General features: G+C 30.0%; 1 protein-coding gene across 1 annotated transcript; it reads left to right on the top strand.

The window, feature by feature from the left end:
- Positions 1–39: 39 nt before the first annotated feature.
- On the top strand, positions 40–26,473 carry LOC125067926 (adipokinetic hormone/corazonin-related peptide receptor variant I-like). The gene is made up of 7 exons (XM_047676824.1): positions 40–318; positions 8,423–8,544; positions 14,497–14,602; positions 18,081–18,285; positions 22,784–22,937; positions 25,693–25,880; positions 26,397–26,473. The coding sequence occupies exons 1-7, from the start codon at positions 40–42 to the stop codon at positions 26,471–26,473; spliced, it is 1,131 nt and encodes a 376-aa protein (XP_047532780.1).
- The last annotated feature ends 738 nt before the right edge of the window (positions 26,474–27,211 follow it).

The following is a 27,211-nucleotide window of genomic DNA, read 5'->3' as shown; positions in this document are numbered from 1 at the left end:
AACAAACATTTAGTTTTAAGTATCAAAATATCTATAACTATGCAAAATATAACATCAAACATATCACTTGATAATAAATTTTGGGACTATTTCAATGATGTACGCAACGCAACGGATACCGTCGACACTGTGCCGGCTTCCGATCAGGGTTTCGTTGTGGGTATATACAGCACGCTGTTTGTAGTGGGTGCAGTTGGAAATGCTTGTGTGTTTGTGGCTTTAGTGCGCTCACGGAGGCGAAAATCAAGGGTTAATCTCCTAATGACACATCTAGTGGTTGCGGACTTGATAGTGATCTTCATTGTGATTCCACTCGAGGTAAATTTAATTTTTTTAATTGCTATTAATATTACATCCCAAAAATTGTCATAGTTTGCCTTTATATCATTCAAACGACAAATAATTTTAGTATAAAAGAATACAATATATAGATAAGAACGTAACAAATTGTTATTACCAAAAAATATGATTTAAAGTATCATAACAAGTTCTAGTAACTTTTGAAAAGTTCCAATATATATACATCTCCTAGCAACATAATTAAAATTGTACTATGATCCGTGTAACATATATTGAAAAGCTTAAAATCAATACCGCAATTAAAAGTTTTAAGGGTTAAAAAGGAAATCCTCAATCCTTTTAACACGATCGTTTACATACAGTAAAGTTAATATAAAGAAATTACAATGGGTTGGACTCAACACTTTCTTTTAGAAACCTACCCCTATATATCAAGAAAACAGAAACAAGTAAAACCAAATTCAGTCTAACACCCGGTCGATAGTTAAAACCCGTATGCTTATAAAAATATTCACCACCGAGCGTAAACCAGAAAACAATTACCTACTGTATCATAATTATATTTATATATTATTATTATATTGTATTACAATTTAAAAACTTAGTTATTTGTCAAACTTAGTATCATTTTATTCAACTAAATTACGCCCGTTGCACTCATGCAACTTATGTCTTACGTAAAAAATAGTTTTAAGTATTGGTGCAATAATAAATATATAAATTAATAAACTACATTAATTTATGATAATTAAAAGGATTTCCGATTGAAGTTTACTTAAATTTTATTTATAGTAACTTATCTCGTAACAAGAATATTAAGAAATTTTACTTGGCGATGAGGCTACGTGCAAGCCCGTCTGAGTAGTTACCACCTATCACATATTCTGCCGCCAAGCAGCAACTTGGTATTGTTGTGTTTCAGTTTGAAGGGTGAGTGACCCAGTGTAACTACAGGCGCAAAGGATATAACATCTCTGTTCCCAAGTTTGGTGGCTCAGGGAGTTTAGGAATGTTTTATATTTCTTACAATGCAAATGTCTAAGAACAGTGAAGGTCACTTCCTATCACGTGGCCCATAAAATAATAAAAAAAAAGACGAACGACGAACAAATAATTTCACGAGTATTTAAATTTTAAATACTTTTTATTAATAAATTATATTGCAGTACAACTACTAAGACACTTTTTCTCTATAAATATAGTCTTTGTTATCTAAATACATAATAGAGTTGTTAACATCATCCATTATTAGCTGTTCAAAGTGTTATTAGAGGGACGGTTAAAATAGACTTGTATATTTTCTTTAATACAATAAGTGCCTAGTAGGATGTAGGAGGTAACATGTTATTTAAAAAATGTTGTTTTCATTCAAATAAAAATGATAACATGTGACAATATATGAAATTCTTATTTTAAGGATAATAAAATGTTTTTCTTTTATTCGTTAAACATTTACAAGAAATCAGGCATCATAAGAACATTTATAACATTACAAACTTGGACACTTAGCTAGAGAACTTATTCGTTATTTAAAAGTCTTTTTTTTGTATAGGCAGACAGATTAAATAAATCAACAAAGACACAACGATTCAATAAATATCAAAACATTCTCATATAATACACACATTTATATGTATATCAAATTTAGTCTCTAAATCATGACTACTCAAAAAAGTGGTGATGACTGATCTACGTTCTCTCATCAGGAACGGTAGCTCGAGCTACCATCGGTTCGGAATGTACCGGTTCGGATTCCACCGAAAAGAACCGGCAAGAAACTCAGTAGTTACTCTTTTTCAACATTTAAAAATACAAAGTTATGTTAGTTAAATATAATTATATACATATGTATTTATATAAATGCCTGAATTACTCTTATATAAAAAGGTGACCTGTGATAAGCGTTCAATAAATTGATCAACCTGTTCATTCTATGGTTTTGAGATAACTAACCAACAAAAGTATTACCAAGAAGGGTTGGTATGACTATAGGCCGGTGAGATTATAATATACTTAAATATATATTTCAAGTTACAGAAGTAAATTTCTACTGCGAAAAATCGAGGAGAAGCCCCACAGAAAGTTTAATTTTGTACGGTTTAACTTCGTTTGTTAGAACGTGTGGGTCCAGTCTTGCAACTGAATTAAAGATCGAAGTAACCGAATGAGCTGAAATTATGTCTTTCTTTTGGACTCTTGGCAATACAATATAATATAATGTCACTTGCACAAAATGAAAAAAATGCACGTATTTTTTGTTAAATTTTACACTATCAATTATAGAATAATTATGTTATTATTTACAGTTAAATATTTAAATAACAGTGGTTGGCTATTTATCGGTTGAGGAAACATTTAAGAATCTATTTAATTATCATTGAGATACGAATCATAATTGATTAAGCGAGTCATCAGGTATATCGTATAACTTGCTTCAACATTGCGATTTAATCGATTTATTTAATTTAATGACGTCATCAAAATTTTTTTTTTAATTTTATGGAAAGTTTAATAGCTTTATTGCAAACTAATGCATAAACTGTAATAGCTCGCGACAAACAAGTAATTATTAATCATTACTTACAGTTATTTTTATGACGGAAACTTGAAAATAGGTATCTCATAAAATTAAAACTGCCTTGCACTATCAGTAACTTGTAAAATGAAATTGTATAAATTTATGAATAATATAATTAAATGATTATAATACGAAAACATACACACATACACACACACGCACACACACATGAAAGCTAAATAGTTCTAATTATGTTCCAAGAGAAAAATAATTATTTTATTTAAGTGTTTTGTTGACAGTAAGATAGAATATACGTATTAGTTTTGCAGTAAGTCGGTTGCCGGTTTTTAAATATAAGGAAAATTAGTTTTTCTCTGTAAAGATCAAGATCAGTATGTATGCTTAATTTTATTTTCAAGGGCTTCTTTTGACAAAAATGACAATATTTAATTTTATTAAGTACTTACATAAAATACGTACATTTTTTTTTATAAGCCTGCGTTATTTATATAGAATCATTCAATTATAGTATTAAAAATTCGTCGAATAATAAAAATTTGACAAGATTTTTGTAATCAAGGTAATGGTGATAATCTTTTAAAAGATTAATATGAATCTGGATTCCAATCCTTAACAGTTTCCGCGAAATTCATAAAGCAAGTAATTAATCATTTACAATAAAAAAAAAATCTACTAAATTTTTTTTAATGTTTATTATTAACTTTAATATTCTTAATTTGAAATAGTCTTGTGAACAAGGGAAGACTTATATTGTTCGTCTAGTAATAAACGTCATAAGTGCCAGTGGGCCAATGGTTCGTAAGTGGTCGCTTTTGTATGTAGATTAACCACGAGGTCTAAGACTTTATGGAACTATTGACATATACTGGTTCAATTATTGAAATGTACAAAATTAAACGATTTTAAGGTTGAACAACACTTGTACCCACGGTACCAACCCAGACAAAAATTCTATACGTATGAAATTAAATTATATTATTATACGTATTAAATAAAAGTATTTTCGGTTTATTAATTTCACAGTTCTAGTTCAAAATGTAGCAATAACTTTACGCAGTACATATTTCTATATTTTTTATAAAACATAGTTTCACGTAGTTACCCAACGTCCACAGCAAAAAGCTTTTACGAACGTTTTAGTTGTAAAAACATTTTTGGGTGAGTTAGCTTATACGAAGGCATGCTCGTAGCTTAGATTCTCAAAAAAAAAAACATTCTTTGTTTATTTTGATTATGGGTTTTTATTAACCTATGTTATTTGAAATACTAGCTGAATCGGCGTTAACCCCGTGTCATTTATAAAACTTTAGCAATAGCACACAAACCTTCACCAACACCCAACTTTACCCTCTCGTGACGTAAATTAAAAAAGTGGCCTATGTCCTTTCCCGGTCAATCTATTTCCATTACAAATTTTATCTTAATCGGTTCCGCGGTTTATGCGTGAAGAGGTAACAGACAGTTACTTTCGTGTTTATAATATTAGTAAGATTTTATTATATTATATATTAAAAGCGTAAGCCGGTTTTTGTCCCAGTGATTATGAGACCACCTCTAGCCAGCTAGTACATGTGCAGAAAATTAAAGAGGATTCTTGATTGTAATTTACTAAATTGTTACGATATAACAAATAATGTATTATAGAGAGCGGAAAAAGTACTGGCCGGGAAAACAAATGTAATACATGCGAACAGACGTCGTCAGTTTACAATGAAGTTCAATCAGAACAAAACCTGTCGTCGGTTTCGAAATTCCTAAAAATCTGTTGAATAAATTAAAAAAGTTTCGCGGGCGACGCACTAATTTACATTATTTAATATTTAAATGTTTATTACACAACATATGAGTGAACATAAGAGAAACGAAAAAAAATCAAATAACTTAAACATAAAAATACATTTATTATAGCTTTACATTTAATTCAACACTTTAATATGACGATTCAAAAGTGATTCTATGAGCCTCCTTGAATAATGAATATTTTGATTTTCTCTGATATAAAAATAATGTTGAATTTTTCCGGACATTCACGTTATTATACGCGTATATACAATAATCATAAACATCTGATTAAAGCGGAGTATTGAACTCACGATTACTGGTATTAAAAGAGATCATTGACTCTAGGCAGACAGTTGGTAGTTGTGCGTAATTTATAATAAACGTGGGATAAAAATAATTTTGTTTTGCAACTTTTTGTTATTTTCCACCAAGTGCCAAGTTTCATTAGTCAATAAAATAACGCAGTTTACACTTAATAGATGTCTAATTTTTTTTTCGTGACATAAAAGTATTCTTATTATTTTCTCTATGTACAATGTTAACAATGCGGTCGGTATTTATCGGTTGAAACCTAAACGATGTACGATTGCCAAATAACTATTCAATTTAAATACGATAATTTGGTTAACCAATAATTCATTATTGTGTAAAATAATTTTGAAAATCGCTGTTAACTACTACAGACTAAATATAGTCTTTCTATGTTCAAGTGTAAATAAAATAAATATCTACTTACCTACCTATCCGTTGCAGCCTTGTCTGCGAAGTAGGAGGAGGAAGGACTTTGTTTTCAGCCCTATATGTTTGTCAAACTTCAAAAAAGCGTTTTATATTAAAAATAGCGAAACTTAAACGAGTCGATAAAATAAGTTGAATATCTTTCTTTACTGTGCCTATCTATTACGAAGGTTTTCACCGAATTTCAGGTATCTTTGTCAATCAGAATGTATTAAGGGCAATGTCCTGTAGATATTTTTTATTCATAACTAGAAAAAGTCGCACCGGTAATTGAATTCTTTCTATTGATTAAAACATCCGCTTCACTTTGATGTTGAAAATATGAATACAATTTTTACATGTTCATATTTTTCAATAAATTTGTTTATCTTCACCCTTATTGTGGCCCGTTTTAACTTTATTATGGTAATGAACATATTGTATCTTTAATGATTCAAAGTGTGTTCAATGAACTCCGAGTTAAAATAAATAATTTATTATCCGTTGAATATATTGTTTATCCAATATTTAAAGTCTTATACGAGCCTTTGATAAATAATTGTAACGATGAGTGGCTGATCCCATTTCTTTTAACATCTATAGTGCATAATTGATATATCTTGCTCTCCATTCAGAACTCATAACTCTACGAGAAAACCTATAACTATAGGAGCTGGGATATATATGATAGGGATATGCATATATATATATATATATATATATATATGCATATCCCTGTTTAGCCTTGTAGGCTTTTGGAATAAATGTCTTTTCCATTATTTTAAAGAATCTTTGGTTTAGGCGGCAAACTTACTTCATTTTCAATGAAAAGTTAGCGTCTTTCACATGGACATCTGCAACACTGGAAGAATTGTAGATCCATCGCCGGCCTTGTTGAGAGATGAAAATCCTTTATCTACATAAGTTGTATTGCCTTTTTATACACAATAATTTCTTGTTTAAAAATCTCGGAATATTTAATCAATCAATGACGTTCTTAAAAAAAATTATCCAACTTTTTCGAACTTTAAAAAATACGACTATACTTCCTGTTTCCATAGCAAAATATTTAGTATAGTTGTTCGTGGTTGAAGGGTGTGTGAGCCAGTGTACGTGTACAAAGTACATAATCATATTCCTTGTTCAAATTTCTATATGCGTGATCTTTTCCCAACAAAAACATTTGCCAGTATGCGTATCATTTATAATAAATAAAACAAAAAACATAATGTGCTATTTCAAATTCAAGATTTTCTGAATGATTTTATGTCGCTACTGATAGTCTGTTACATCGTAATTAATCTTATATTTCTGATTTCCATTCCCAATTTTTTTACCGGATTACCCATTGAAATAGAAAGCTATCACTATTCACACTCTAATAATTTCCTAATAGTCTTTCTGTATACAAATCCCGAATTTAATTTCCTGAGTGTGTGGGCTAAGTTCATTCATATATACTTCCGTTATTATGAAAAATATACTTATGTATGTCTTATGTGTATGTCTCAAGCATGTACGAATGTATGAATGCGAAATTTACTCTGTCTGTTACCTTAACCGATTAACTTAGATAAAATTTCATATGGACATATTTAGAGTCCCGGATAAGCATTAAGACTACTTTTTTCAATTCACCCCTCGTAAATGGGTGCTGAAGTTAAATTCTTATAATTTCGCGCGGGTTAAGCTGCAGGTTCCGCTGGTTTTTATATATATTATAAGACAATTTTAGGGTTCACTGGAAATCTTTTTCTTTTATATTTCATTGGCTTTGCGTAAGGTGCGTAAATATAATCAAGAGTATTAGACTATAACACTAACGAGTTATTACTTATTATAATATATCGAAGTTATGGTATATTTCCTTAATACTACCTAAATTGATTACTTAGGATTGTTAATAGTTTTTTACACAACTGATATTTGACAAACGATTTGTTTTACGCGTTTGAGGTTATAATATATATGTACTTTAATAGTCTAAAATTAATATGTTTGAAAAGTCTTAAAACTATTACGATTGATCGTGCGTTTATCGTGCTAAGTCGATAAAGGCACGTCGCAAAAGAGACTAGCATATTAAAGTTATTGCTTTTGACAGGGATTTGCGGACGAAATCCACAATAAGATTTAATTTCCGAATTATAATAGACTGCAATCCCGCGCCTTGTTTCGCTACTACAACATGACCTTGAGAATATGGTACCGTATTACTTACACGACTCCCAATAATCTATACTTCTATACTTAATATTATAAATGTGAAAGTAACTCTGTCTGTCTGTCTTTCGCCCTTTCACTGCCAAACCACTGAACCGAATTTGATGAAATTTGTTATGAAGAACACTTGAACTCCAAGGAAGGACATAGGCTACTTTTTTGCCTAACACGTGACGACCAACCCCTAAAACGCAAGCAAAGCCTCTTGTGATAGCTAGTTATGTATAAACCACATGACAAAACAAGTACGATATATTGATATTGGATGTATCGTACACGTCCTTTTCATATCTTCATCTTCTCTGGTACATTACATTTATAATAATAATAAGCAAAAAGTAAATATTACAAAAATAATCTCATATAAGCCGAGATGGCCCAGTGGTTAGAACGTGTGCATCTAAAACCGATGATTGCGGATTCAAACCAAGGCAAGCACCACTAAATTTTCATGTGCTTAATTTGTGTTTATAATTCATCTCGTGCTCAACTTTGAAGGAAAGAATCGTGAGGAAACTTGCATGTGTCTAATTCCAACAAAATTCTGACTTCTACATGTGTGTGGCAGAATTTCGTTCAGTTCCAACCCGCATTGGAGCGTGGTGGAATATGCTCCAAACATTCTCCTCAAAGGGAGAGGAGGCCTTAGCCCAGCGGTGGGAAATTTACAGGCTGTTAATATATGAGATTACAAAATAAGTATGACTATAATTAAATATTAGGTACTATTAGCTTAGCTCTTTAAAAAGAGTAAAACTTATTATCCTGTATGGGTTTTTTACAAATCCTGTATCAAGGATGTTTATTTAGGGTTCAGGAAGTTTGAAAGCATTTTACATTTATTATTGGTTTTTCTTTCAGATTGGATGGCGAACGACGAACGCATGGTTGGCTGGGAATATGGCGTGCAAAGTTTTTTTAGTTCTACGAGCCTTCGGACTTTATCTATCGTCAAACGTTTTAGTCTGTATATCATTAGACAGGTGAGGATTAATGAAATACCTACAAGTATAAAATCAGTAGATCATAATTAGACTCCTTGATTGATTGACTCACATTTTATCCACGGTAGCAAATATTAATGACTTTTTTCAAATCTTAAACTGCATAGTTTAAAAGATATTAAAAGGAAATGTACAAAATTATTGTATTTATCTCTGATTTCTTGGAAAATATTGAAATGGTAATATTTAAAAATATATTATAACATAGAGTTTTATTCAAAGATAAAGGAAAATTTATATGTGTTTTTTTCGTCTTGATTCCGTCGGGAAACGGATAATATTCGCGAAACTAAAATTAGTATATAATATAATAAATATTATTCCAGTGAGTTCTAGGAAAATTTATAATTAATAATAGTGGCCTAAAGTAGTGTACACACGCCGCTATGTTGTCGGTAGATTAGTCGGCGACTTAACACCTTGTTAAGAGTTGGAAAACTTTGTCGCCGACAAGAAACATATTGGTACAGAGCGCATACGACAATATTGAGTGTAGTTTGTGTCTCTATTAAATTTAAATATTTTTATAAAAATTGTGAAACTTTTTTTGGAAACAAATCATTTATCGAATAATCTTTTTGATTTTTCTTTTGTATCTATTTTATCAAATATTAAATATATTAATAGTTGTTTGGGCATAATGTTGCTTTTAGTTAATTTCATATGTTACTAAGTGTGGGTCCCGCCACTGATTGTTAAACCAGTTACACCCAACTATTAGTGGCTTTTGTTTTGGGATTACATATATATATATATATATATATATATATATATATATATATATATATATATATATATATATTCAGGTAGGCATATGACTTCACTCCACCTGATGATAAGTGGACACGCGAAGATGGCTAGTACAGTCAGGTTGAATGAACTGAACCAGTCACCCTACCCATGTCAAAAAAGTCAGGTTAAAAGAGGAAGAAACACGTGTGCTGGTAGAAAATTCCATTTTTGGATGTGTGATAAAGAGAGTAACAAACTCTCTTTATCACACATCCAAAAATGGAATTTCTTCATTCGTGACGGAATTGTTGTCACAGTTGTTTGTGATATATTTTCTACTTTTTAAGTACATTGTATCTGTTTGTAAACTTGACTTACAGTTGAGCAGTTCTTAACATCATTGTACTAAGCGCACTAAGCGCTTACAAAAATGATGGAGCATAATATAAAGGATGGAAATTTATGAAATGATTTGTTAAAAATAAAATATCTAAAAATCTTGTTAAACTTTAATAATATTTACAGTTGAGATATTCTTTCGGGAGAAAGACATGAATGAAAAGATTACATTAAATTAGTCAACGAATAGCGTCCCTCGTAATTTATTCCTTAAATTTTCAGTATATTTTTCCAATTTACTCTATTTGTAATGAAGTATTATTGATTACAATATATTGAAAGGCAATAAACTTTAGAAATTTAAAATTTCAAACATGGCTTGATTGATTATTGTTTTAACTAATATAGCATTTGTGAGCTGTAGCGTCTTAAAGACACGAATAATAATCCTACTACAAATTGAAAATCAAAATATAGTCTTAGGATGGTCGAAAGTTTAAACAACGATATTCTTCCAGATTCATTTATTAACACTATTTTCACATTTATTTTACCCACTAATCCGTTTCACAATAGGGATGTATTGTATTATCCAAAATCTCGGCCATAATTCTAATTATTTTAAAAATATTTAGAATTACAACAAAACACTGCCGCCGCGTTCGATTTCTTGACATTATTTTTCGTACCGGCCAGTATCAGACATTCGGCCAGTATTAATCGTGAAAAATTAAAATATTACATAACAACATATTCTAAAAATAGTCAACATATTATTAATTAAATTATTCTAATAAATTATAATTATACAATGTGTAAAAAAATAACTCTATTGTTAGAGTTATTTTTTTACACATTGTATAATTTCATATTGATTGTAAATATTCTACTACCGGTTCTAAAATAACCTTCTGAGAAAAAACGGTGAACGAAATTCACTCTCTTACTCGATAATAGCTCAGTCTAAATACGTACCTTACAGATCAACCATTAAAAGTTGTATATATTTCGAGATAACTTTTCTTGCCATCGAGTCAGGTCAAGTTGGAATGGAATGAAACTTTGGATAGGCGTTTCTCTACAAAATTATTGATCGTAAAAAAAAAAATGGATATAATAATATCTTTTGGCATGTCATAACTAAACTAATGAAATAAAAGGGTTGATATGTATTTAAAAATACATATGTATCTGTAGTGTTCACTTTTATGAGAACATTACAGTATCCATTTGATCGATTGGTTGACTGTCATTATATCTAACGATATTCGACGTTGTGAGAATAGTCTTAAAGACAATTATATCCATAATAATAATAATATAACAAGGCCTATTTATATACTTGATTTCCACTTAATATTGTAGCAATAGTAGAAGCTAAGATGCTACAAGTGACAAGAACCGCTGGGTTAAATTTGCATAAATTCTGAGAATAATTAATCTCGTACCCGTCGATAAAGGAAAACATCGTGAGTAAGCCAGCGTTTGACAGATTAAGTTAGACCTATATACATATGTACTAATACGCAGTAAAACGATTTGGTTGAATCATCACCGAACATTGATCAAACTGCGGAACATTAAGAGCTATAAAATACTTATATATTTATATATTACCATATATTATTTATATATTATTTTAAATTAAAAAAAAATAAGACGACAAGCTCGAAGTCCAACGAAGATCTGCTGATGTTTAGTAAAAATATAAAATAACGCCATAATTTATAAAAATAAAATGTAAAAAAAGGCACGGGCAACTGTGAGCCCGTGGATGTTGAAAATTAAATAAAAAAAAAAGCTATAAAATACTGTAATATTGTTATAAAATTAACGATGAATCGTTATATAAAAGCTTTTCATTAAACTTTATTACTACTTTTCAATAAAGGTTTCTGATTATCATTAATTATATAAGATTAAATTTATTATGAACCTTTAAATGTTCATGAATATAAAGCCTTGGAAATTTTAAAATTAATTAATATGTATGATGCCTTCGAATGAACAATTCATTTTAATTCACTTATGTATTTTGTGGGAAACGTATGAATGTGTCACAATTTTTTTGTTTTTCGGCGATAAATTCAAGTTTGTTCGTAAAAGATATGAATACATGTAGTCGACGCGATTACTATATTTTTGCCTCCAGAAGCGAGGTAACACACAAAAGAATATTACAAACAAATACTGCAGATAATAAAATAACATCAAGTCAAATCAAAATGTCTTACGTGACCTTAATCATGGCCAACAGTCCTTGTCCACCACCGTCCGTACAATTCTACCGACGACAATGAAATGTCACTTTACTTCTGAGGTAGTTTTCGTCGGGTGGTTAATGGCATTGCATAAAAACTCCTTACATATGCATGAAAACTCCTCACAATATATGTTAAACATTATTTTATGTATTTTATAATATTCCAAATATATTACTCACCACGTCTCGGTATTTAGAAAATCCTGTGAAATTGTATGGGCTCCAGGAATCGGATAACTTTGGCCTTTAGCCAGATGCTCTCGACAAATAGTTAGCGTTGCCATTGTGATGCTAAGTTGCAAGTAAATATAAATATAAACTAGGAATTTAGATAAAAGAGAGCAAGAAGAATAGAGAAACACTCGAAGATTGAAATAAATGGCAAGTCATTCTTTTACACCAATGGTATCTGTATTATTTGAGGGCCTAGGAAGCCATTTACATTTTTCCTGCTTGTGTGTGTGTTTGGGGTTTATCATAATGTCACGGTAAGTAGGACGTTGGGTAAGGTTCAACAAGAAATAAATTACGAAGTCAACCAGATAAAATGATAGAAACATATTTGAAAAATAAAAATGGATTTTTTTTTTAAACAAATACAAAAATAACGGTTTCATTGTTTTTTTGGAAAACTGCGACAAATGCCACATGCCACATCTAAAATGTATAGCGGTACCATTTGATTGCGTAGTTCGATTTTTAACATTTTCAAAAAAAAAATACCAATTTATATTAAATATCTTAAATTTTAGTTTTACGACTTTATTCAACTTTAAAAACGAGTGACCACTTCAGTGCTGTAACCGAATATAACCAAAACAGAATTTAACGAATTTCCAGATAATTGTTGTTCGAAAGAAATTTCGAAATTTTCCAAACAATTATTTTAATGTTATATACGCTCAAAAATACGCAAAACATCTCCAAGCAATGAAATAAAATAGATTTATATATATATATAAAAAAAAAAACACTTTTTTATGTTTGAATATTTCAAGGTATTCCAATTATATTTACATACATCCAATATTTTTTTAAGAATAGTATCACGTTTTAAGGAATTACTAATATTCCTAAGAGGGGTCGATGATAGTCAAGATTGAACCAGCGACTTTTTACATCGCTAGGCGGCCTGTACACCATTGCACTATTGATGATTACAAATGTACAACTACAGTCATAAATATTATAATAATTCATTTTATCAAATAAACATGAACAAAATGTTAGACAGAAATAAAAATGATAATTAATTAAATCACAAATTGTTAAAAGTATTTCACAGTAATAATAAATTATTTATTTCCTATCCTTATAATAAAGTTTACTAATATTTTATTGTGATATTATTTAAAATATTTAAATATATATCTATTCTTATCAAAATTTAATCAAGTAGATTTTTTTTAATAATGATTAAAAAAAAATATTTTCAGCTTGGAAAGCTCAAAAAAAAAAGAAATATATTATATACGACGAGTAATATGTTTTCGAACGCTTTGAGCTCGAAAATAACAGGAAGTTGTACGAATGACATACCGGGACAACAGCTTGTTTTTATTGAACTTTAAGTTTTATTTATTTTTTCATTCTGTTCATATTGAAATACTAGGATATAACGTATTAAATAATTTTTTTCTCAACGATTTTATTCAAGCAAATAATAATAATCTATACTTCTATACTTATATTATAAATGTGAAAGTAACTCTGTCTGTCTGTCTGTCTGTCTGTCGCTCTTTCACTGCCAAACCAATGAACCGAATTTGACGAAATTTGCTATGAAGCAAACTTGAACTCCAAGGAAGGACATTGGCTACTTTTTTTGCCTAACGCATGACAACCGACCACTAAAACGCGAGCGAAGCCGCGGGCGACAACTAATCCTATATAATATAGAAAAATGTTGTCGTTCTTGTATCATTGAATCGTAACGATCTCTCGATTATAACAGTATCAAGACATTTCCAATATTATCATATTGATATACGACATCAAGTGAAGTATGTAATAATGATATCATATTAAGTTATGAAAGGTAACTTATTATACGCGGAAATATCTTGTCACTTTGTTAATAACCTCGGAACTTAGTTATTTCTTTAGATTAATCTTATCATTGTTGTATACAATCACCACAAATACTAGTACGACTTATTTACTAAGTAATATGTTTCAAATACTTTTTGTAATATAACTAGAAAAAAACAAATTTCAATAGCAACAAGTTTGTGTTAAAAGCGGTTTCGCCCTCATTTGATATAATTAAAAGTTTAATTTTTATATAAAATTTGAGCTCGTTAAATAACTTTTGTATAAATTTAATTTAATTTCCTAATAAAAAATAATAGTCAAAGAATTTCCGGTAACTTAATCCTACACAAATTAATATATTTATAATATAAGATTATATAAAACATTTAAGCAGATTTTCCTTCATTATTCAGCATAGATACAAATTTAGTACACAAGCTTTGAATCCACAACCTTCGGCAAACAACTTCGAGTTGCATTAATATTTAAAAAAACATATTGTTTAATAAGCTTCGTCTTTATTGCAACAACTTAAGGTTTTAATTACGTTGTTTTTGTTTTAGATTCTTCGCAGTACTTTATCCTTTACGCTTGGCGGTGGCAAGAAATAGGAGTAAAACTATGTTGCTATTCGCATGGCTGGTTGCGTTCCTATGCAGTTTACCACAGGTATGTTCATCAATAAACCTAAAAATAAGTTAAATTTTTTTATAGGATTTGTAAAAATATCTAGTGTAATATACAATTTGTATCAAATTTGAAATATTTATTTATAAGGAATCTTTAATAAGTAAGAAGAATTAAATAAGTTTATTTAAATCAAAATTTTATGTAAAGTCAACAGAGATGCCATTCCATGAAATGGTGACCATAATTCTCGTAGCATGTCCTCGTTATAAAATCAGTGGGCCTATTTAAACTGACTTCAAAAAAAGGAGGTTTATGTTCAAGACGTACTTATTTTATATAGTATATTATTAAATTAACAAAATATTTACCGATGAAATATTTATTACACGCATACAATTTTTATATGGTTTGCGTAAAAAAAATATGTTTGTACTTAAACTATCACGTATGGAATAAACAGGTGGAGAGATAAATTCCTATTTACTTTATCTCATTTGATCCAGATAAAACATTTTCATTAAAGCCTAAAGTAACATTTCATAAAAAGGTCAGCCCAAGCCACGCCTAAGCTATGTTACAAGTTAAATGTCACCTTCTGAGTAGGTACTTAATTTAATTATAATATCTTATTTAAAATAATAGAAGCCCATGCGAAGGTAACATAATACGTAATAACGTTTCCAATTAATATTTTGTGTCAAGAAGTTATTAAGAAGAAGCATTATAAACAAGAGAGAAATTAAAAAACAAATAGAAAATTAATTAAAAACTCTATAGTTTTACGTCTATACGTACTCATGAAATATTCTAGATATGACAACCTCCATTTTTTATATCGGAAAAAAAAGTTTGGCGTAAAAGTATATCTTTAAAGCGTTTATAGATAGAAAAATATATCGATGAACTACATACTTTGAAATCGTACAACCGTCATCCCTACCAATTTCCCTTATTTTCCCGATAAATTCATAATTTCAGTCTCATAAAAATCTTTAATTAATGTTTTCTATAAATAAAGCTGCGTTTGATATTACGATATAAAATGTATAATGTTTTAAAAATGTAAGATCAGACGTAATTACGAATACCTTTGTACCAACTTATGATCAGACGAATATTATTCGTATCGAATTAGAAATTAATGTTGAAATGGTATAGGCCGATGACCGATTCTATTCGATAATTGAGTTTAAATAAAAATACCTACGTCATATTTATAAACTCGGAAATGAATCGCATTGATGTTATGTAGGATAATGTGTTAAAACTGCTGATCTAAAAAGTAGAACTATTGTAAGGTTACTAAATGTTATTTACTACCAAATTAACATAATAGGTTAATTCAATAGGTGTTTTTGAGTGTTAATACAAATAAATACAAAGTATACTACGTGAAAATAGTAATCTATATAATATAACATATTCTTTTCTTTTCTTTATATTACTATTACTATTATTAATTTTATATTTTACTTTTTACTTTATGTCAAGGAGATGAAGAAACAGTTTAAATGCGGATGCTCCATGTATTCAATTCAGAATGCTGCAGAATAAACAGAAGATCCATCAACTTCGTAGAATCCATTCAATATGAAACGAAAGTGTATAATACACCTCCAGGTTTATATGACTGTGTCAAGAAGCACGGTAGAATAACAGTGTCAATACTCTTTCAATTGAAGGGAATATGATAGGAAACTCACAACATAATGCATATAATAGACAATCGGCTTAGGAATGCATAGAGGACAAATATACAACGGTGCTAATGGAGGAGTTATTTAAGCGACTCAAAAACGTATCATCAGCTACAAAGAGAGCCAAAGCAACATACGTCAAGTCAAAGCGCCAACTTTTAATGAGTTGTCAAAACTGTTGACATTTACAAGTTACATGTTCAACGTCGAGTACGTACTCAAGAATATTGAGCAGCACCATCATGTAGCAATATTCCAAGACATAAAAGCCACGATATGTTAAAAATCAACAATATTCTTTCTTCAAATGACCCCAACGTAGTCATAGTTCTAATATGGCTAGAAAATACAATCTTTGCAAGAGCTGAACAACTAGGAGATATAAATATAACGTGGGTAAACGGAGTACCAGGTTGCAGGAAAATAACGTGAATTGGATGCAATTTAAACGTAGAAGGAGACATTGTGGAAGTATCCAACATCTCATGGTCAACATGGTCAATCTCAAAAAAAACTATAATTGCATGACAGCGTATTTAAGAACGTATATTCTGACGACGTGAAGAAACGGCAGGAAACTGGTAAATAATTTATGAACGGTGACTACTAAGAAGATTCTGGACATGTTTTACAATGGCATCCAGAGTAACCCCATCACAAATAGGTTTGAAGAATAAAATACCAGTCTAGGAATTAAGAAATCACAATAAAGCAAAAACAACCTGACTGAAGAAGAAGACAAAATCAATCTGCATTTCAAAAATGTTAAGTGTCATACTGCTTGGAAATAAAAACATGCAGGCCCATACAACTACCAAACTCCACAAAGCATTAGAAAGATACACCAAAGGCATGACCAATATGTCATGTATGGCCAGTGTCGACTTAAAAAAAAGTTACTCTTAAGATTAACATTACTGTTCCCCATTGGGCCGAAACAGTGACGTTTAACGAGGTGATGAAGTTTTTATAGTTGTACAAAATATTTTGCAATACACTTAAAACGGTTTACTAGAAAATGAAAAATTATTTGCGGAGAGCGAGGGACGAAAGTCATTTTCCGCTGGGTGATCTGTAGAGATGAAGAAGGTTTGATGCGGATTTACTGTGAATTTATATATTTTAGTATTGGCTGTTTATAAATAAGGAATGTTTTATAAGATATTAATAGAATTAACAGTCAATTAGGTTTTCATATTCTTTACAATATAATATATAGTATAAAATTTAATTAACACTTAAATATGTTTTTAGTGATTGAGTATTATATTATTAAAGAAGTCAGCAATTTTAATTAAGAGAAATGTTAGCAAAATATATCTTACTCATTAAGCGTGCCTGATATCCTAAATATGTTCAACCTTAAAGTAAGTGATAAATATAGGTTACTCAGCAAAGTAATTAATATTGCATACGATACCGCGCGGCCCCTGTCAAAGACAAGATCCTTGTTTCTTTAGAAGTCTTCCCTGGAGTAAAGAGGTTTTTATTTTTAAATAAAACAGAACACTTTTTTTTACCTTCACATAGCTTTTGAAGACATTTTTCAAAAATGTCTCACGAAACTAGCTCCCGTATAAAATTCATCTTGTGTGCTCACATGTCAGATATTTTTCACTTATCTTTAGCCGAACGCATCGACCAATCAGGTGCGAGTATTTTGTTCCCTAGGAGTGCGACTCGTAGCACTAAATGGAACGGAATTAACATGAATCTGTTAATCTAATTTTATAACATATTTAAGGATTAGTCATGACTGTAATTTTTGTTATAATAATTGCAGCTCTGTTGATTTTCATGTGTTTTTTCTTTTGTTTTAGAGTCTAGTTTTCCGTGTTCTCCATCATCCGACAGTTCCAGATTTTCAACAGTGCGTCTCCTTCGAAGCATTTTCCAATCAACACCAGGAGCTCGCTTACAACGTGACATGTTTGATTGCAATGTACTTCTTTCCATTGATCGTTATCACTGTGTGTTATGCTTGCATATTTTGGGAAATCCATAACAATTCGAAGGAAATATCGGGTCAGTATATTCATTATATTTGTATTACACAAATAAAACAGAACGTGATAATTTTTTCTTTACACACACACACACACGGACACACACATACATATATACATTATTTTACATTAGATGTTGTGTTCATCTTTTTTTCATTGTTTTTATTATTGTTTCAACTTCCACAGCCATTTCTTAAAATTGTTTATAGGTTAGTTTTTGTCACGAAGGAAGCAATCATTTTAGCGATAAGCTTTGTCACGCTTTAAATTTGCTAAACATCCTCTGCTTTTGTGATGTACTATCGTGTTTGGGTGCAATAAAGTTTGTAAATATCTATTTAATATTATATAGTTGCATAGTTAGCATGCAAGCATATTTTATCTGCATATTTAAACCGACTAAATAAAAAGAGGTGATTTGTTGGACGTGAAGTTTTTTTATTCAAGTTCGGAAACCGCTAGAATATTATTTTTTTAAATATAGAGATTAATAAACAGTTCTCACAACTCTATAGAACTTTGTCAGATTTTAGAATTTTTAACGGTGAGTAAAAATATATAAAAATAATATATACATAATTATAACAAAAGCTATTAAAACATTTTTTATTAGTAAATCTAAGAACAATAATGACATTAAGGGCAAGTTATTTTTTTAAATAACATTAGGTACTTTATTTTAAACATATTAAAATGGAGTGTTTCCTTACAATGTAATTTTAGGGAGATTCGATTCTAAAAATAATTTAGCGAGAAGAGTTTGCGTCGAACATTATAATATAGACACATCCTGTTAATAGATACTAGATAATCTATACAGGGACCAAATGGTCGCCTATATAGATTATATAGCATAAATATGCTTCACATTATCACTAACTAAATCGCAAATAATAAACAGATTCCATGAAACGTAGCTCACAATCAGCGTTTAGGCGAGATTGAATACGTCAGTTTGCAAAGAGCGATAGTCGATGGCAGGTTGGCATAGTAATTATAATACAATAAAAAAAATACATTTATAAATACCGTTTGATTAGAATCTATCTCGCGAGATGAAGAAGTTCTGGCACGGCAGTCAATCAGTGTGTACTCAAACACAGATGCAGACTCTCTTATAATCTGATGAGACAGAAAAATGGAAACGACCTGAAATAATTCAGGCGCACGGCCATTGACTACATACTTTTCTGGGCACAGGAGTGTACACACATCCAAGATAATGAGTTACTATTTATTTTTCAATAGAAAAACACTAACTTATATTGGTCTGATCTGACGTTTGAATCCAGGACCCCGAGATCTGTGACCTTTATATTCAGCGACTATAACAATGAGGCAGGCTTCTTATATATTAATAGCGTAAGCCGATTTTTGTCTTACTGATGATGGCACGATAACTGCACATAAAAATCGATTATGACCAAATTTTTAAGAGCTCCAGCCGTAGATGTGCAGAAAATTAAAAACGATTCTTGATTGAAATTTACTTAATTGTTACAAATTAACAAATTATATAATTTTACAGAGCGGAAAAAAGTTACTGGCCGGTTAGAGAGCTACTACGACTGTATAAAAAAATAAACGTAAACAAAATTAAAGTCAATTGTTTTCGATAAACTCCAATTCTAACTGAACTTGAACTGAACTGAAAAAAAAATGTTTTATATATATAAATTTTGAATATACGTGAAGTTTGACATAATAGAAATTCCAATAAATATTAAAATATATGATGTTGTTAGTATATAAAAATGTTCATATCGATGTAGTATAGTATCAGAAACATGAACTAGTATCATAGAGTTTTGTGGAAATTATTTGAACGTTACCTCGAAAGCTTTGGAAAAAAAATCTCGAACACAGGATGTTTCAACTAATAGTTTCCGTTATACATACGGATACATGGATGTACCAAAAAGGAAAAATGTTTGGCTTCTTTATCTATCTATAATAACGTTCACAAGCATTAATCTTTTAAAAACACTTCACGTCCAGACATGGCGCCGTTCCACTTTTATTATGAATTTTTTAAACGATTTTTTAATAAAAATAACACTGTGGCGTATTCTATTTTATCTTAAAATACATTAAGATTTTGTATTATTATTAAATTGCAATTAGAAAATGTACATTTTTATTTCATTCAATATTTTTGCAACTCAATGATAACGTCATTAAAAAAATAGATACATAAACTTAAACTGTATTTTGTTCCACATTATTATTATTATAAATTAAAATGACGGATAATTTCATATTGCTCGGCTATGACAACATCTTCTGTTATCAGAGAAAAGGATTGGAATTTATTCCATGCTACTGCTGTAATACAGCTGATTATAATCAATCAGCTGCAGGTATCCTCGTGATCTTTTTCATTGACCATCAAGTACGAAGTATATTATAACAACAAACATTTTCAAAACCAGTAGAGTTAGACTTGGTTGTAGAGCTGTGTGCTTGTCCGTGCCGCTGCTGAATAGGAATGATAAAGTCGCTGTTTCTAGTCTTGCCTCCAACAATATCATATCAGCTCCGAACACAAACTCAAACTCAAACTTACTTTCACTTGAAGTGAAAATTATTTATAATGACAAACACTTGAAAACAGGTACAGTTTATTCCTTTTTGTAAATAAAATTAATCAACAACAAGTATAACTTTTACCTTATTTTTTAAATAATTTAGTTATTAAAATTTGATTTTTTATTTTAATATAATTAGGTCAGTAATATTTATATTTGTGAAATTTAATGTTGTTTACACCTTTAAAGACGTATCATTTATAATGTTATTTATATCGTTGTTAATTTAATTTGCCTGGTGATTAGCTGTTCAATACATAAATAAATAAACTAATTCTATGATGATTGTGAAATAATATTTACACGTACATAAATTTCATTGCTTGATATCCGCTCTATTTATTTTTTACTTCTGTTTTTATTTACTATATCAAAGCGTTCCGGTTAATACGAATATATTAAAAAAAAAACATGAATAAATTCTTGTTAATATATGAGTATGTAATTTAAATTTAATAACGATATTTGATGTTTTTTTGTAATTATATCGAATTATTAAAATAATTAGAGTTTTAAAAACGTTTAAAATGTTCACCCTGAAATGGTATAATTAAATAATCATAAGTAGACATTGAGTTTTATAGTTACAGTAATTTATTTACAATACTTTTGATTGATAAGATCGACTTTACATAAAAATGTTTAGGGGGATCAGTGGAACGATGTAGTGTCTTCTTCTTTCAAATGTTAACACCATTATGCCAGAAATAAATAATTTGTTTTCAATTAAACATCCACCGAATAAAATTAATAAGTAAGTATTCATTTGTTTATGATTACTTAACTTATCTTACTTATATACTTACATAGTATAAAAGTATTCCAGTAACAGTCGCCAATTTTACTTTTCACCCGTTTAATAATTTACCATTTTCTTGTTTTAGTTTTTGATTATACATCTCGAACTCGATGGTACAGAAAAACTGAATCTATAAGGTGATATCCTTCTATATGTAGAACATAATATAAGACACATCACAAATAGCATGGCGGAATAATCTCCAAACTTTTCGAGAAACTTAGCCAAGCAGTGGAAAAGTCACGGCCCATTAACTTCACTACCCATAGAACATTAACATGTTACTTGCTTACTTAATTAAATTATTTAAATAAAAACCAAACGCTAAGCTTTATTTTGTAATTACTACGAGGGATCTTTTTTAATTGAAAGGCTCTTTGTCCGTAATAAGAGTATCGATATAAATGCAAGGTGTCCATTACGTTCCGTCACAAATTTAACATATCACCGTTGTATAATTTGCATGTCCTTTAATTTATTTTATATGAATATTTATCATGATTGAGCATTGGTTATTAAGCATATAAATATGTCTCTAAGGAAATTGACCGCACGCAATGATAATCCAAATAATGATGCACTATACACAAACATTATTATCATTAATAACAATCTTTTTTGTATAAATAATTAATGTATAATCGCAATACAAAGAATAAAATCAATGATATACTCTAAAATGAAACTATTACAGTTATTGGAATATACGTAACCTATAACACGTATAACTATAATACCTGTTCTATAACTATTCACTTCTTAAATCACGTCTGAAATTATATTTCAATTAATACATTTTAAATGTTGTAAATATTCAGTCAATGTCACATATTTTACTTGTATAAGATAGCTTGATCTTTTTGACAGACGGGCTAGTGATGAGAAATGGAAAATATAACATACATAACAGTCGATGGAACGATGGAATGCGTAATTCAAATTAGAATTAAATTTTTTGGGGTATATTACTTTCTGACATTTTACGAATGTGATCTGCGGTGAGCTTCAACGACCGCATATCGGTTAACATACGTCAGAATCGAATCTAAGTCAAATTCGCGTCCAGATACACTGAATTAATAAGAGATTTCACACTCCCACAAAATATTTCATACTTTTTAATTTTTTAGGAAAATCATTGTCAAACGAAAGTGGTCGAATACAATTGCGGCGGTCCGACCAGCGTCCGCTAGCCCGTGCCCGACGTCGCACCCTTCGAATGACTGTCACAATAGTCAGTGTTTTTGCCTGCTGCTGGCTTCCTTATGCTACCATGACTTTATGGTAAGTTATATAATTAATTATAAACTCAATTTAAGATTATATACACGAAATAATAATGTAAAATTAGTGTTGGTTTACTTTTATGCAGGATGTATAAAGGATGATATGTTATGCCCAATCTTAGTTTTTGTTTCTCTGATGCGTCAAGATGAAAATAATAACAATAAAATAAAATAATAATTTATACTTTATTTTTCGCCATGACAGACATATAGTATGTTTTAAGCTGAGGTGTCAATTAAGATGAAAATAATTATACTAATTAATAACACATCACGTGTTGTAATTAATTGCAGATTAAACAGACTTAAAGATAAACGATATGAATAATTATATAATATACATTAAACAATGTTAATATGGATTGTATTATTTGTTGCATTTATTAGCCTTAATTTAATTAAGAAAAAAAAAAATCTTCAAAATAATAAGAGTCTTTCTCTCGCTTTTTTCCTCACGGCGCGCACTTTGGCACAAATTTTAAAAAAGGGGTAGCCATTTTTTGTAGTTATATATCAATATATAATTTTAACATTTTAATAGCTTTAATATTTTTTTATCTCTATCATATCAAACTATCTCTTTACTGACTTGTCAAGTCAAAGTCAAAGTCAAGTCAAAAATCTTTATTCAATATAGAAGTGTTTAACACCTCGGACCTGAGAAGAACCGGCGAAAGAAACTCAGCGGGATATTTCTTGTTTTTTGGTTTTTTTTTTCATTTTGCATGTTTAATAATAATTATATTTTAGTTATTTGAAACAGCCCGGAGGCGATCATTTCATTCCCAAGGTGTGCAGTCAACTAAAAAGTCATTAGTGTTGTAATATCCTTTAGCACACAAACGCCCTTGAACTGTTAATTGGTTACATTACGATGATAAGCTATTTTTACAAATAAATCTTATTAGATTTCAGTACGTATGTACCCTTACAGTCACGAACTGAATTTCATGCGGGCGAAGCCTATTACGAAGGGAAGACTAGGTAGTTGTTAACTATTATTAAATCGTTTCTTTTTTATAACGTCTTCGAATTTTAGACATCGTCAAGGGAGAAGATCTAGACAGTTCTGAACTACCAGCTAAACCTTTATCAATCTTTATAACAAACCACATATTAATGTGAAAAAGTTTTTAAAATATCAAGTTACGTTTTTTTTTTTAGTTTGATCCAAAATGCTTTTATAATTCAATGCCTTTGTAATTTCATAGCGTTTATGTTTTTTTTTTTTTTATTAAAGGTAGCAAGCACACACACCAAGGTATATATTAGCGTCGCATTGACTAATTATAGCAGATCAAAGATTATCTATTTAGGTGATTTATTAACTCGTTGTCGAATCCAATCGACATGTTCAAGTATTGTTTTAAGCACACCAAGAGAAATCAATATGAAAATATTCCATGGGCATGAGAGGTAAAGATAAACAAACCATAGATTTACATATTTCGTACGAATTGCTAATGTTCTGCTATGTTATGCACTGCAAACAGTTCAGTGCAGTGGATATAAGTGAATTAGTAAAATAGTGTTGTATGTCTAATGAAGATTTATCATCACCAAATACCAATAGCGGAGCTATACATACTGGTAGGGCTTTGTGCGAGCCCGTCTGGGTAGGTACCACCAACTCATCAACTATTCTACCACAAAACTTTGTGTTTTGGTATATTATCATCTAATTTGAAAAGTGAGTGATCCAGTGTAACTACAGGCACAAGGGACATAATATCTTAGATTCCATGTTTGGTCACGCATTGACGATGTAAGGTAGGGTGAAAAATTTTTACAGCGCTAATTATGACATTATGCTAATTACGAGCGGCCGTGACCACTTACCACCAGGGTTTGTTTACAAATATAATAAAAGGCGTAAGGCTTATTTATTCATATAGGCTTGTTGCTTCCACGGAGCAGCATATATAAGGTTATTGGTAATTCTGGATTCGCCTATACACTCCATTAAAAACTGGTATATGGTACTCTATGTGTCAGTTTTAATGGAGTGTACCTGCGATTAGGAAATCGACCGTGAATAATCTTGACGAGCAGCTTTACACGTTATGTTCATTTCGATCAAGCTCTTCTTCCGTGTTTCAAATAAGTAATAAGTAGTGAATTCAAATTAAAAAAACAATCGTGAATGTAGGTACTTCAAGAAACGGCACCAATTTGGAAAAAGAACTATTTGAAAATATGGTTTATTTTTTTTAACCTGCCACTTTGCTTCTTGCTTTGGTTTTTGCATTAAACATATTTACAAGACATTCAAAGAGCGAATTTAAGTTTAGTAGAATATGAATACAACGTTTATTTTTTGTTTTTATGGCATTTTCCAAAATAATAAAGCAATTATGTAAATATTAAAGCAATAATGTTTTCCGCTCCCTTTTTTAAGTTTTATATTTGGACAATTGTTGTTTTAATATTCACGAATAACGAAGTTTTTAATATTTTTTTATAAATCGGAATAAACGAGATTTCAATTGAATCCTTTTATTTTAAATAAATTTTACATTACAATACAATACATTTTTGAAACTTATTTTGAAAATAAGCTAAAAAACGTGATAGTTCAAAAATGGTACACTTTTGCATAAATCATATGGGAGTTAAAATTATTACAAATAGTCATCCCTACGACGTGCTATCGGGAATAGGTAATTACCAATAATTCTGTTTAGCTAACAGATTAACTATATATATACTCGTATAAATTTGCTACCATTTATCAATAAAGTAATTTTTTATAGGTATATGTTCGATCGCAAGTCAGCAGTGCATGTATCAGCTAAGGTCCAAGATCTGTTCTTCATCATGGCTGTTTCAAATTCCTGCATGGATCCGCTGGTCTACGGCTCATTTACGTTGGATATGAACATTATTAATCAGAAGTTGAGGAAATTCTTCAAAACACACCGCAATACCTGCGAGGCTAACCGTATGTTTTTTAATTTAATTATATCTGAAAGGCTGTTCTTTCTATATTTTTAATATCAAGGTCACAATTGTACTACAAATAGAAATGATTAAACCTACCACAAAGGTTTTTTTTCTATCATTGGCTGGCATCTGTCAAATTTCTGGCATTGGCTTTATACTCGTGGCTCGCTTCCGTTTGTAGAGTTGGAATTTTAATTTTTTTACAGTGTTCTATTATGTGATGTAATAAATTAACCATGTATATTATTTAAAGAAATATGTTCATATAATATTATATTGACAGAGGTACTGACATAGAAACTAATAGAACATTTATGATACCTATACATCAAAAACTAGACATTCAGGTGGACGATTACGTGGGCCCTAATATGTTTTGTTTACCTTAGTATTTACATTAAATTAGGAATTTTATTTTTGCTGAAGATTAAAATTACTTACATTCTATTTATTTATAATTATTAAGTTAAGTTTAGTTAAATACAAATGAATAATAATAATTTTTATAACGCAGATTTATCGACCCTTGAGAACTATGGCAGCAAAACAACCAAAGAAACAGTTCGGCCGATTACTGTGAGTTTAAAATAGAATTTGCATGTTATTTTTATAAAAATACTAAATTATGATACTCAGCAACTAACTATATTTAAGTTGAAACGTAAATAATGTTTGTTAGAATTAATTCGTCCAATGCCTGGGGTTCATTCTACTAACTTATAAGAATAATTAAATAAATACGTTTTATTTCGATACATCTTCAAGTATTCCTCACAAAAAATAGCCTCAAGTAAACTTAATACGTAACTGAGGACCAATTCTTCTTTTTAATTTTTATCGGTTACGATATGATCCCGATCCAACTTTGCCGAGCCGCAGCTGGGTCGTTGATTTGCTAGTAGTATTCTGGTCCATGGCAAATGTTAGAAAAATATGTACATATATATGTTTTTACGATCATGAATCAAGGAGGAATGAGGACCATGTTGTGAGGAAAGCCTTGAGCATGGATGTGGATATAGAGGTAGGGGACGACCAAAGAAACGATGGATGGATTGTGTGAAAGACGATATGGTTAGAAAGTACTTGTGACATGACGTCCGACGGAGAAGTATGGAAGAAGAAGACGTGCTTCACCGATCCCAAGTATAATTAGGATAAGGGCAGGAGGATGATGATGATTCTGTTATGATCCTCTGCTATGATCATTGATTGTTTGTATCTTAAAAATAATAGAAGTAAACAAATATATAATTGACTTATTAAAGGTCGTGTTATATGCCATTTGTACTAGTCGCTTGACTTATATTATTATATCATTGAATTTTG

The sequence above is a fragment of the Vanessa atalanta genome, chromosome 12 (genome assembly GCF_905147765.1).
Source record: "Vanessa atalanta chromosome 12, ilVanAtal1.2, whole genome shotgun sequence".
NCBI classification, from domain to species: domain Eukaryota; kingdom Metazoa; phylum Arthropoda; class Insecta; order Lepidoptera; family Nymphalidae; genus Vanessa; species Vanessa atalanta.
This window is presented reverse-complemented; position numbering and strand designations above follow the sequence as displayed.

Bases quoted from the DNA above. Each gene is read 5' to 3' on its own strand.
- LOC125067926 (XM_047676824.1), top strand. From the start codon at position 40: ATGCAAAATATAACATCAAACATATCACTTGATAATAAATTTTGGGAC. The intron at 14,603-18,080 runs GTATGTTCATCA...CTTTTGTTTTAG, and splicing joins TCCTATGCAGTTTACCACAG to AGTCTAGTTTTCCGTGTTCT. The intron at 25,881-26,396 runs GTATGTTTTTTA...TTTATAACGCAG, and splicing joins CAATACCTGCGAGGCTAACC to ATTTATCGACCCTTGAGAAC.